We start from the raw sequence: 13016 nt of genomic DNA, 5'->3' as shown, positions 1-13016 counted from the left end.
TTTTAAACATCTCAAGGAGCACTGTGCAAGTGATCATATTGAAATGGAAGGAGTATCAGACCACTGCATATCTAACAAGACCCAGCCGTCCCTCTAAACTTTCATCTTGAACAAGGAGAAGACTGATCAGAGATGCAGCCAAAAGGCCCATGATCACTCTGGATGAACTGCAGAGTTCTACAGCTGAGGTGGGAGAGTCTGTCCATAGGACAGCAATCAGTCGTACACTGCACAAATCTGGCCTTTATGGAAGAGTGGCAAAAAGAAAGCCATTTCTCAAAGATACCCATAAAAAGTCTTGTTTGAAGTTTGCCACAAGCCACCTGGGAGACACCAAACATGTGGAATAAGGTGCTCTGGTCAGATTAAACCAAAATTGAACTTTTTGGCCACAATGCAAAACGAAATGTTTGGCGTAAAGGCAACATAGCTCATCACCCTCAAAACACCATCCCCACAGTCAAACATGGTGGTGGCAGCATCATGGTTTGGGCCTGCTTTTCTTCAGCAGGGACAGGGAAGATGGCTAAAATTGATGGGAAGATGGACGGAGCCAAATACAGAACCATTCTGGAAGAAAACCTGTTGGAGTCTGCAAAAGACCTGAGACTGGGACGGAGATTTATCTTCCAACAAGACAATGATCCCAAACATAAAGCAAAATCTACAATGGAATGGTTCAAAAATAAACATATCCAGGTGTTAGAATGGCCAAGTCAAAGTCCAGACCTGAATCCAATCGGGAATCTGTGGAAAGAGCTGAAAACTGCTGTTCACAAACGCCCTCCATCCAACCTCAATGAGCTCGAGCTGTTTTGAAAGGAAGAATGGGCAAGAATTTCAGCCTCTCGATGTGCAAAACTGATAGAAACATACCCCAAGTGACTTGCAGCTGTAATCGCAGCAAAAGGTGGCGCTGCAAAGTATTAACTCAAGGGGGCCGAATAATATTGCACACCCCACTTTTCAGTTTTTAATTTTTTTAAAAAGTTTAAAATATCCAATAAATTTCGTTCCACTTCACGATTGTGTCCCACTTGTTGTTGATTCTTCCCCAAAAAATTAGAATTTTATATCGTTATGTTTGAAGCCAGAAGTGTGGCAAGAGGTAGAAAAGTTCAAGGGGGCCAAATACTTTCACGAGGCACTGTATATGTATATTTATATACATATATATATATATTTATATATATATCTATATATCAAATGAAATATACTGATTTTTACTTTGTTTTTCCAAGAAACCTCCCCTAACCCAATCCCCAATCCCTGGCAAAGAAATTGGAAGAGCACGTTAGGTATACAATAGATCAGGCAAATAGTCCAGCTATGTCTTCTTTTATTTTCTGGGACCTGACGGACTGCAGGAAATGCGGGATTAGAAATTATTATTAGTGATGAGCGAGCATGCTCGCTACTGCTAGGTGCTTGCCCAAGCATCTCACTGCTCGAGATGCTCGGTGCTCGCCGAGTATTTCCGGGGTTGCTCGGCGGGAGCTCAGGTCCCCTCCCTGCATGTTTGGCGCTATTTAGAGCGCCAATGAACATGCAGGGATTGTCTGCCACACACTGTAATGCCGCAGCCATTTTGGTTGTGGCATTACAGTGATTGGCTGGTCCCACAGCGTTATCAGGTCTATATCAGAACTGGCGCTGCCATTTTCGTCACAGTCTACCCCGGAATTAGGCAGAGTAGGGAGAGGTGCTGCTGAGCTTGTTTTTTAGTTAGTGTAGGTGTACTAGCATATATTATGCACATATCCATCTCAAATAAAAGACCTTCCTAGGACTAATCCAGCTGCAGAGATATCAGTGCTAGGCAGGCAGGCAGTGTATATAGCAGACTGCAGTGCACATAGCAAGAGGGTCCATTTCAGTTCTGTCTGCTGATATTTGTAGAAATAGGCCCAGGTACCAGGGCCCAGGAATAATTTTTCTTTGGATGCAGAATACAGCCAGGTCCTTTCCATATTACAGCGCTAAAAATCCAGCTATTTAAAACTGTGGTTTGTCCGTCACACGGATTACATATAATTGCGCAGAAAATTCTGCCATTTCTGGCCTCCATTGAAATTTTATTGCAGTGGGTCAGCGAAGTTATTGACACGAGGTTGCTGTTAAAATTAGTTACTTACAGGCCAGGTATTTAAAACTGTGGTTTTCCGTCACACGTATAACATATCACTGCGGTTTTAATCCAGCCATTTGTACTGAATGTGGAATATATTGTCCTCCATTTAAAATGAGCAAGGCGCGTGGCAAGGGATGGGGAAGTGGACGTGATGGTGATGATGGTTCATGCAGAGGCCGAGGCCGTGGGAAAGCTGAAATTGTGCCACAACAAACACCCACAACTTCTCACTCGACCTTCCTGTCCCAATTAATAGGGGACCGCAGAACACCATTATTGAACACAGAGCAGTGGGAAAAGGATATTGGATGGATAGCAGATAATGCTTCCAGTCACTTAGCCACCACCACCCTGTCTTCCACACGGTCAAGTCTCAGTAGCCGTGAGTCTTGACCGCATATTTCTCATCCTGATCCTTCTTCCTCCCACCATGCTGAGTGCCCGGAGACAACTGATCCCACACTTGGGCACTCTGAAGAGCTGTTCACTTTTCCATTTAAAGATTCGGGCCTCTAGCCCGATCCACTTGAAGTGGGGCAAGAGGAGATCGCATGTAGCAATGTCCAAATATTTGAGCAGGAACGGTCACACGAAGGCGATGGTGGGAAACTGACACAAGAGGTGGACGATGATGAGACACAATTGCCAGAAAGTCAGGAGGAGGACCAGGGTGTGGAAGTGGAAGATGAGGTGGTGGATGATATAGTAACTGACCCAACCTGGCAGGGGGACATACAGAGCGAGGACAGCAGCATACAGGGGGAGGGAGGCATAGCACCACAACAGGCAGGAAGAAGCAGTGTGGTGGCCACAGACAGAAGGCGGGCAACCGTTCCCTGTAACATAAACACGATGGAAGTTGCCAATACAACTGTTAGGTCTTCCAGAGTCTAGTTGTTTTTTAAAGACTCTGCCAATAGCCCCAAAAAGGCCATTTGCAACACCTGCCAGGCCAGCATCAGTATGGGTAGCAAAACTACCAGCCTGACCACAACCAGCATGATCAGGCACATGGCAACAAAGCACCCAACTAAGTGGGCCGAACCCCTGGGTCCAGGAACAGTGTCTGTGGGTAGCACAACTGCTTCTTCCGCTGTTGTGCATGCAAGCCAATCCTCTGTCCATGGCGCATGCAAAGATGCCTCCTGCCCTGTACCTGTCATTACACACTCTCAACTAGCACCATCAGCAAGCACGCCCACGTTCTTGTCCCAGAGCAGCGTTCAGTTGTCCCTAGCCCAGTACTTGGAACGCAAGTGCAAATATGCAGCCAACGCCCCACAGGCCTCACTACTAAATTCACACATTTCGTGACTGATTGTGCTTGAAATGTTACCTTTTAGGCTCGTGGAGATGGAAGCTTTCCGCAAACTGATGGCGGTGGCTGTCCCTCGGTACTCGGTCCCAAGCCGCCACTATTTCTCAAGGTGTGCCATCCCCACATTACACGAGCACGTGTCCCACAATATTAGTCGTGCCCTCAACAACGCAGTTACTGGGAAAGTCCACCTAACCACGGACACATGGACAAGTGCTTGTGGGCAGGGATGGTACATCTCGCTGACGGCACACTGGGTTAACATAGTCCACCCGAAGCCGAGGATTGCAAACCCTGGGTCAATTAGGGTTGCCCCCACATTCTACAGCTCCTGCACCTCCTCCTCCTCTTCAGCATCCATCTCCGAAATGACCACATAAGTTGCAAGCTGGAAGCACTGCAGCACTGCCTCGGCCAAGCGGCAACAGGCTGTGCTGAAGCTAATATGCTTAGGTAACAAACCACACAACGCTGAAGAGTTGTGGACAGGGCTGAAAGAGCAGACAGATCTCTGGCTGACAACACTGAACCTACAGCCAGGCATGGTCGTGTGTGACAATGGCCGGAACCTGGTGGCGGCTCTGAGGCAAGGCGAGCTCCCACACATACCATGCCTGGCCCATGTGCTTAACCATGTGGTTCAGCGGTTTTTCAAAATCTACCCGGAGCTGCTGGATCTGCTTGTCAAAGTACGCCGCCTGTGTGCCCATTTTAGAAAGTGACCTACAGCTTCCGCCGCCCTTGCCATGTTTCAGCAGCGTTTGCAGCTTCTGGCTCACCGACTGGTGCGTGATGTCCCCACGCATTGGAACTCTACATTGCAGATATTGGGAAGGATTTGTGTGCAGAAGAGGGCAGTTGTTGACTACCAGCATCAACAAGGCCGTCAGTATTCAGTTCAGACTCCACACATAAGACCTCAGGAGTGGACATGGATGTCAGACATATGTAACATCCTCCAAAACTTTGAGGACTCCACTAAGATGGTGAGCGGTGATGGAGCAAGGAGCCATACAGGGTGATTACACACAGCCCAGCCTCATATCATGCCAATGTGGATTGGGTGACAATGAGGAAGAGGAGGAGCTAGTTTCATGTGCTATAGATGGTACTACCTGCACAACTGTCATACCGTCTGTTCAGCGTGGATGGCCTGAGGACAGGGAGGAGGAGGAGAAGAGCATCGTCAGTTGTCCTCTTGGTGAGGACACGGAAGTCTTGCCTGTTAGTAGTCTGGCACGCATGGCTGAGTTTATGTTACGCTGCCTTTACTATGACCCTCACATTCTCCAAATTTTGGGTGACAGTTATTACTGGTTGGTGACACTTCTAGACCCACCCTACAAGGAGAACTTTTTATCTCTTATTCCCGAGGCGGCAGGTCTTCTAAAATGGGGCAGTACCAGAAGGCCCTTGTTGCAGAATTATTAAAAAAATTCCCATTTGAAAACACTGGTGGCAGAGGTCACAGTTCGTTGGACAACCATGGAGTACAGGCGAGAGAGACAGAACTCCAATCCAGCAGAGGCAGGGGAACACTGTCAAAGTTCTGGGAGAGTTTTCTCAGACCCTCCCATCTTACAGGCCCTGAGGCGCGGGGTACTCTCACAAGGAGTGCAAAGTTTGGGAAGATGGTGAGGGAGTACCTTGCCGACCGTACCAATGTCCTCCATAATTCCTCTGTGCCTTATAATTACTGGGTATCCAAGCTGGACACGTGGAATGAACTGGCTTTCTATGCCTTAGAGGTCCTGGCCTGCCCTGCCGCTAGCATTTTATCAGAGCGGGTTTTTAATGCCGCCGGTGGAATTATAACCGATAGGCGCATCCGCATCTGACAGGCTGACTTATAAAAATGAACAAGAGCTGTAATGAGCCAGACTTCTGTTTGACAGATTTAATACATGTGAGGAATGCCTGTTTTTCCAGCATTCCTCACATGTATTAAATCTGTCAAACAGTTGCAAATCATGTTCACGGAGCGACGAAAACTTAAAGCCCAAGCATTCTATAAGTACCCGGCGAAAGGGTTAACCGAACATACATGCTCATCACTACTCTCTAACAATAGCAAGGGCTGACTGCTGGCTCTTTAAGAATAGTAAGAGACGCCTGATGGCCCTATAAAAATAGGTTTTGTGACTTTCAGAGTCTGCCAATCATAAATGAAACAGGATGTGTCTGATGATGTGTCACATAGCACAGGGCCAGAGAAAGTTGTAAAATGTTAAAATGACATTTCCCAGTGAATGCATTTGTCTTAGTTGGAAGCAATGCAAAAGTGAAAAAACGCATCATGTGAATATAGCCCAAGGTGTGGAGGAGCATTTTTGTTTTTGTATATTTATTTTGCATTATATACAAGTCATTACCTTGGAAAGGATGTTCCTTAACATATTTCCCAGGAAAATCCATTGGTTTTGTTTTTGTATGTTTTATTGTGAGTCCGTAAAAGTGGCGTAATACTCTGACAACGTTGTTGACAGCAGTGACCTGGGAGTTATAAATGCTTCCAGGGGTCTTCCCCATGCTGTTCCCATGTCATTTGAGCACTGTTCCCATCGATTTGGGCAATTTTTAGGCCTCTGCAGACCGCCGGGGGGAGCCACCTGAAAAGAGCACCCGAGCAGCATTCCAATTTGCTCGACCCGAGCATTGAGCACCCGAGCATTTTAGTGCTCGCTCATCACTATTTATTATATTATGACACTGAATCAATGAAATTATGATGAAGGGTAGCTGCACTTTCACAAAATGTTTTATATCATAGACTGCTCAGCCAAGTGCAGCTCTCCTTGAAGACTGACTTTTAAACTTACTAAAAGTTTTCTTTCACTTTTATTGGGAGAAAGGGAAGTGAGGGGGAGGGTGGTGTTTTTTTTTAACTATTTTAACTCTTAACTCTTATTAAAATTTAGAATGCTTTTCAAGATAACATAATGTATCCGTGTAAGGGAACGTGACCTACAGATGTAGCAAAGTGACTCATCATCTTAATAACTTGTGACAGAAGGTTAGATCCTTTGCCAAAAGTTAAAGAAGACCTGTAACTTGCTCAAAATAATTGAGATAAAAACCTTGTAAAATTCCTTGAGCTCCCCTGATTCTGCTGCTCATTTACTTTTTGTGCTGCGTTGCTCCATTGCAGAGATAGTCACTTTTATTCTTTTTGGAGACCAGTTTGTAAAATCTCTGCTTGTACTCTATCTGGGCGTTTCTTTAGAGTCTTTTCTGGGAATGTGCGATTTCACCCCTTCCGGATTTTGCCTGGGAGTGAGAAATGAAAGCGCAAAACCCCCAGAGAAGACTGAAGAAACGCCCAGTTGCACTACAAGCAGAGATTTCACATACTGGGCTCCAAAAGCAACAATTGTGAATATCTCTGCAATGGAGCGACGCAGCACAAAATGGAAAACAGTAGTAGAATCATGGGAACTTAGGGATTTTTATAAGGCATTTAACACAATTATTTTTGAGCAAGTGACAGGCCTTCTTTAAGAGGATTAAGATAATTTACCATTACACAGGTCATTGACCAATGTTAAGGTAGATATCAACATATACTTTTTTTGTGCAGTGATATTACGGTGCTGTGTTAGAGTTAAGAAAGCGTTTGCTAGACCTGTAATAGCCATGTGCTAAAAGTGGATGTGTGAGAAATAGAGATAGTGTGAATCAATTTTCAGGATCTGGTCCATTGGCCACATTAGTAATCTGTGGTTGTTGGATGGGAGCCCTGAGAACCGTCTTCTATCTCCTGGCATCCAAGGCTCTTATTTTGATTACCAGTCCTGATGCGATGACGTCACTCCAGGCTGGCTAATCAAAAGAGGAGTCGGGTATGCCGTCAGGGAAGAGGTAGTTCGCATGGCTCCCACCTAATGACCACAGATTACAGAAGTGGCCCCCAGCCAGGGTCCTGCAAATTGATTTGCACCATCTTTAGAAGAAAAGCCTCCAATCTCCGTGATCATCATTCGGACACCTTAGATGACAGGTTGGTGTAGACCCCCACTAGTGACACGGTGCTTCTGCATCACCTCCGGTCCAACCAGATACCATTCTACAATGCCAGTGACCAGAACTTTTCTGATTGCTATGTACTTATATCCAGAGTCTAAACTATAACCCGAGAAAACACCAAAATTTAGTATAAAGAACATCCACACCAATATGGTTACCAAATTAAAGGGACAATGCAGAAAAATGGAAAATTCATACAATAAGTCCTGTGCAGTATTACTTCTACTGTAGATTGCTGAGAAAGTATTTGCTTCTGATACATCTCATACTACTAGAAATCCTTACAGGTAGAGTATTCGGCTTAAGTATTTACTTGAGAGTGTGAGATACATGCATTACTTTATGAGCTCCTCTGGGCATCGGAAATGATTTTAGTAGATGGAGTTTGTGTACAGAACTGCATAATATAAATAATGGATAATACAAATAACAATATAAATAATACATATGAATACCAGAGAATACCTGTATGTCTGGACCAGCACAATAAGTATACTCAATAAACATCAACTCTAGAGATTGACAGGCGCTGGCCATTCAGTCAATACATCTAAGTACAGTCTCGTTCTGCAAGCTGTCGTATGTAAAATAACCAATATTCCATACCAAGTGCACCACTGTGCTCATGACCACACGATAAAAGAAGGACAACAGTTTCCCCGAAAGCAAATTAATCCCATGAATAATTCATCCCTACGTGTTCTTCAAACATAATCTTATAAATATTGACTACTAACCTTGTATCCAACCGGGAGATCTTGACAGTCTTGGGAACAACCACTGACTCTTTTACTTAAACATTCATTTAAATGGCAGCCTCTCTCATCAGATCCATCTCCACAGTCATCCGTGGTGTCACAGAGAACTCCCTCAGGTACACATTTTCCATTTTTACATATAAAAGATGAGTTGTTGCACGACTGTTCTGGAAAGAAAGAGGAAAAAGACTAAAGAATATGGCAACATTAGCATTCGAGACTCGGCAGGAAACGCAATTATGAAGCCTGATTATTAACTTATTAAAGAATGCTTCTTTCTTTCTGTTCCGTGAGGATTCGTAGAGGATGTAACCAGAGATCACTGAAGAACCGCGGAACAACATTTACTGTAGGCTAATTGTTGTTCTCTAGAAGAAGGTGAAGGAAACAACAAAAACGACCGTTGTGATAAGCTTCTACTAAACAAATCGTTTAGTTATTAAAATCGGAGATCATAATATATGAGAGTTAGGCACAACATGTTCCATCTTACATATATAGAGATTCATTTAGTTGAGGTTGGCATGTATGGACTCAACAGATATTTCAAGGCTGATATAATCTATTCCCAATAGGACAGTTCACCAATTGGATGTCGGTCTATTTATCTATCTAATATGTATCTATCTACATTATCTGTCTAATATCAATTTACAGTGTCTATCTAGTATCTAATATCTGTCTATCTAAAGTGTCTATTTACAGTGTCTATCTAACCATATATAGGGCAGCATGGTGGCTCAGTGGTTGCACTGTACTGTGGCTCAGTGGTTAGCACTGCAGTCTTGCAGCACTTATGTCCTGGGTTCAGATCCTATGAAGGACAACATCTGCAAGGAGTTTCTATGTTCTCCCCGTGTTTGCGTGGGTTTCCTCCGGGTTCTCCGGTTTCCTCCCACACTCCAAAGACATACTGATAGGGAATGTAGATTGTGAGCCCCAATCGGGACAGCGATGATGATGTCTGTAAAGCGCTGTGGAATTAATGGCGCTATATAAGTGAGTAAAATAAATAATTATAATGTATCTAATATATATCTACTTATCTATCTATGATTTATCTATCTTTCTATCTACAGTATCCAACTATGATGAAAAAACAGCAGGCAGCACCCCAAGATCTTTCTTAAGAAAAAATTTGGACTTTAACACCTTAATTATACCGCTTTATTATGTCAAGAAAACACTAAAGACTAAGGAGGTAAAGGCCTATAAGATCACATTTATTTTAAACTCAGCATTTAGGCCATTGGGTCTAAGGGTATTCAGTCTATTGGCTCGCTCTCACTTGCGATTAAATTGGACAAATGCAATCTGATAAAAAATCGGATTGCATTCGGACCAATTTAATCCTATGAGTGTGGGCTCAGTTGTGTTTATTTTTCAAGCACCGATTGGATTGCGATCGGGCTGGAAAAAAATCGCAGCATGCTGCGATTGCATACTGCATTCGGATCGCACGCACCCATATAATCTATGGGTGCGTGTGAAAGATCGCACTGCACTCGGATAACACCCGAGTGCAGTGCGATTCCCGCCGATGCCAGCAACAGAGGAGATGGAGAAATTGATTTCTCCATCCCCTCCATGCGAGAGGATTGCAGCACGGAGCACTGACATTCGACTCCCGCTCGCAGCAGAGCGGGAGCCGAATGTCATTAGCATATCGCATCCGATGATCTCACATCGTATGTGATTCGCTAGTGGGATCCCGACCTATGAATCCATTCCAACTCCTTCCGTTTAAGGTGAGTCATACTCCGCAATTAATTAATCCGCACATGATATTATTAATTGATCATTGACTCACTAAGCACTCTATACTGATGTACTTTTATATAAAATGGATTATTGAAAAATATTATGTAATTTGTACTGGCACATTGTACTATATTTATTATGATGATTGCTGTGTTATATACAATGATTTTTTGCACTAATTTGTTAATGACATTGTAATTTGTAATGATGGTATTCTATGAAATATACCATGCACTTGCACCTTGCACATGAAGGTTGTTAGCAACCGAAACGTTGCCACACCGGGCTAGTAAAGTCCACATTTTTTCATAGGAAAGATCTTGGAGTGCTGCCGGCCATTTTTTCATCATACTGCTAACACTAATGGATATCTGCCAGGGGGCCTGGCACCCGATACTCTGAATATATGGTGATGTTCCAATTTTGTTTCTCTATCAACAGTATCTATCTATCTATCCCATATTTATCTATTCTAGCAAAGCCAGGTAGGACAGGGTTAAATCCTAGCACTGCAGGTCATAATTAGATGCACCTGGCTAGCTTTGACTAAGAACCAGGAATTGGGTTCACCTTGTGTCAGTCTGTTGTATATTGAGCTGAATGGAGTGCGATGAAGCTGGTTTGTAATCAGCCCAAATGTGAGCTGTAGCTGGGAGAGAGACAGACCAGACTCTCTCTGAATGGAGACTGCATGGGTCAACTAGGAAAGCTGAGCAGTCTGTGTGTTGTAGCTGCACAGTAACCTGTGGAATCTGCAGCCTGTTCAGTGTGAACTGTGCCCAGAATTGAACACTTCTCTTTGGCGCTGGAAGCTGCTGGAGCTCAGGCTGAAGGGGATACTGAGACTGGTACGATCATATCTCTTCAGTGTGTAAAGTTTTCTCCAGGAGAAAGGACTGTAATCTGTTCGAGTGAGCAGCATTGACATATGTGTGCATGCTTAATCAACTGTTTATTTGCTGTGATACCTTTGTACCCAGAAGAGGCTATTTTGGTTTTGACTCCCTTGGAGTTTTAAGAAGCAATGAAACTGCACATGGACCAAACCGGATTGCCTGTGTGAACGCCACCTAATGCCTACCTGAGAGCGTGAATCCCCACACTATGTATCTATCTACTTTATACACTGAAGAAGGGTCTAACAGTTAACTCTACTTACACTTAGATTAGTGTTAGTTCCCTCCAATCAAATAAGTACTAAGAATTGTTTGGTAAGGTGTAGTCCCAGTGAAGGTCCCAGCTTGAGGACCATCTAATACGATCGCTGTGTCTGTAAATACTAAAATTAGCAAAACTGATGTCATCATGACATGTCATTTATGGACGATATTAGCAAAATTTTGAGCTTCATACCTGTATTTAGGCATTTTCTATTGAGGGGCGCTTCATCAGAGCCATCAGGACAATCAAAGTCCCCATCACACTGCCACTGGAAATTCAACAAGCAACGGCCATCACCACAGATAAACTCATCAGGGGCGCATTGCCGGTAACCTAAAGAACAAGGAAAAATAATAGAAAAATGTACAATACTGTGTGACCAAATATCTTATATATATATACATACAGTACAGACCATAAGTTTGGACACACCTTCTCATTTAAAGATTTTTCTGTATTTTCATGACTTTGAAAATTGTACATTCACACTGAAGGCATCAAAACTATGAATTAACACATGTGGAATTATATACTTAACAAAAAAGTGTGAAACAACTGAAAATATGTCTTATATTCTAGGTTCTTCAAAGTAGCCACCTTTTGCTTTGATGACTGCTTTGCACACTCTTGGCATTCTCTTGATGAGCTTCAAGAGGTAGTCACCGGAAATGGTCTTCCAACAATCTTGAAGGAGTTCCCAGAGATGCTTAGCACCTGTTGGCCCTTTTGCCTTCACTCTGCTGTCCAGCTCACCCCAAACCATCTCGATTGGGTTCAGGTCTGGTGACTGTGGAGGCCAGGTCATCTGGCGTAGCACCCCATCACTCTCCTTCTTGGTCAAATAGCCCTTACACAGCCTGGAGGTGTGTTTGGGGTCATTGTCCTGTTGAAAAATAAATGATGGTCCAACTAAACGCAAACCGGATGGAACAGCATGCCCCTGCAAGATGCTGCCAACAGGGCCAACAGGTGCTAAGCATCTCTGGGAACTCCTTCAAGATTGTTGGAAGACCATTTCCGGTGACTACCTTTTGAAGTTCATCAAGAGAATGCCAAGAGTGTGCAAAGCAGTCATCAAAGCAAAAGGTGGCTACTTTGAAGAACCTAGAATATAAGACATATTTTCAGTTGTTTAACACTTTTTTGTTCAGTATATAATTCCACATGTGTTAATTCATAGTTTTGATGCCTTCAGTGTGAATGTAGAATTTTCATAGTCAAGAAAATACAGAAAAATCTGTAAATGAGAAGGTGTGTCCAAACTTTTGGTCTGTACTGTACATACATACATACATACGTATTTATCGATACATATATTCTATATTACCAGCTAAACCTCCAGTACATGACAGATACAGGCATAAGGTGATGAAAGACAAGGAAAAGAGTTAAAATGTGCCATTTAACTCAAACTGAAATCCAAATATTCCATCCAGGATGGCGAGAGCCATTAGAGAGGCAATCACAGAGGAGTGCTTAAAAGGCGAAATAATCCTCCATCCCAATCACAGCGGCTGATGACTCCGATCACTCACGGTGACCAGGAGATATTATGAGCTGTCAATCTGCCGGGCCATGCCTGAGCTTTCTGTCTTTATTGTAATGTGTAGATAATTGCAGGTGTGAGAGCTTCAGACATTTCCCATATTTGATTTGTATAGACCGTTATAGAGCGGACACCAAATATAGAGCTTCACTCCCCATAATGTATTTCCTCCAATCATGCAAACGTCATTATCACATCAAAGTTTTTGTTCTTTGCACCAACATACTTTTACTGTCATGGTTAAACATTTCTGATGCTTTCACTATTATAGTAATATTATGACTATGTATTTTATACTGATCTCAATATTCTGCTGGT

At 43.3% G+C, this 13016-nt stretch overlaps 1 protein-coding gene across 5 annotated transcripts in view; it reads right to left on the bottom strand.

The window, feature by feature from the left end:
- The window catches only part of LRP1B (LDL receptor related protein 1B), a 2071868-nt gene that overhangs the window by 314210 nt on the left and 1744642 nt on the right, over positions 1-13016 (bottom strand). For all 5 annotated transcript variants that reach the window (XM_073647246.1, XM_073647248.1, XM_073647249.1 and 2 more), the window contains exons 54-55: positions 11345-11485; positions 8210-8397 (exon numbers count right to left, since the gene is read on the bottom strand). In XM_073647246.1, the coding sequence (XP_073503347.1) occupies positions 8210-8397; positions 11345-11485 (329 nt within the window). The remainder of the gene's footprint in view (positions 1-8209; positions 8398-11344; positions 11486-13016) is intronic.

Source organism: Phyllobates terribilis, unplaced genomic scaffold (assembly GCF_046119375.1).
Source record: "Phyllobates terribilis strain yellow unplaced genomic scaffold, ASM4611937v1 Scaffold_9__5_contigs__length_417890890, whole genome shotgun sequence".
Taxonomy (NCBI): Eukaryota; Metazoa; Chordata; class Amphibia; order Anura; family Dendrobatidae; genus Phyllobates; species Phyllobates terribilis.
This window is presented reverse-complemented; position numbering and strand designations above follow the sequence as displayed.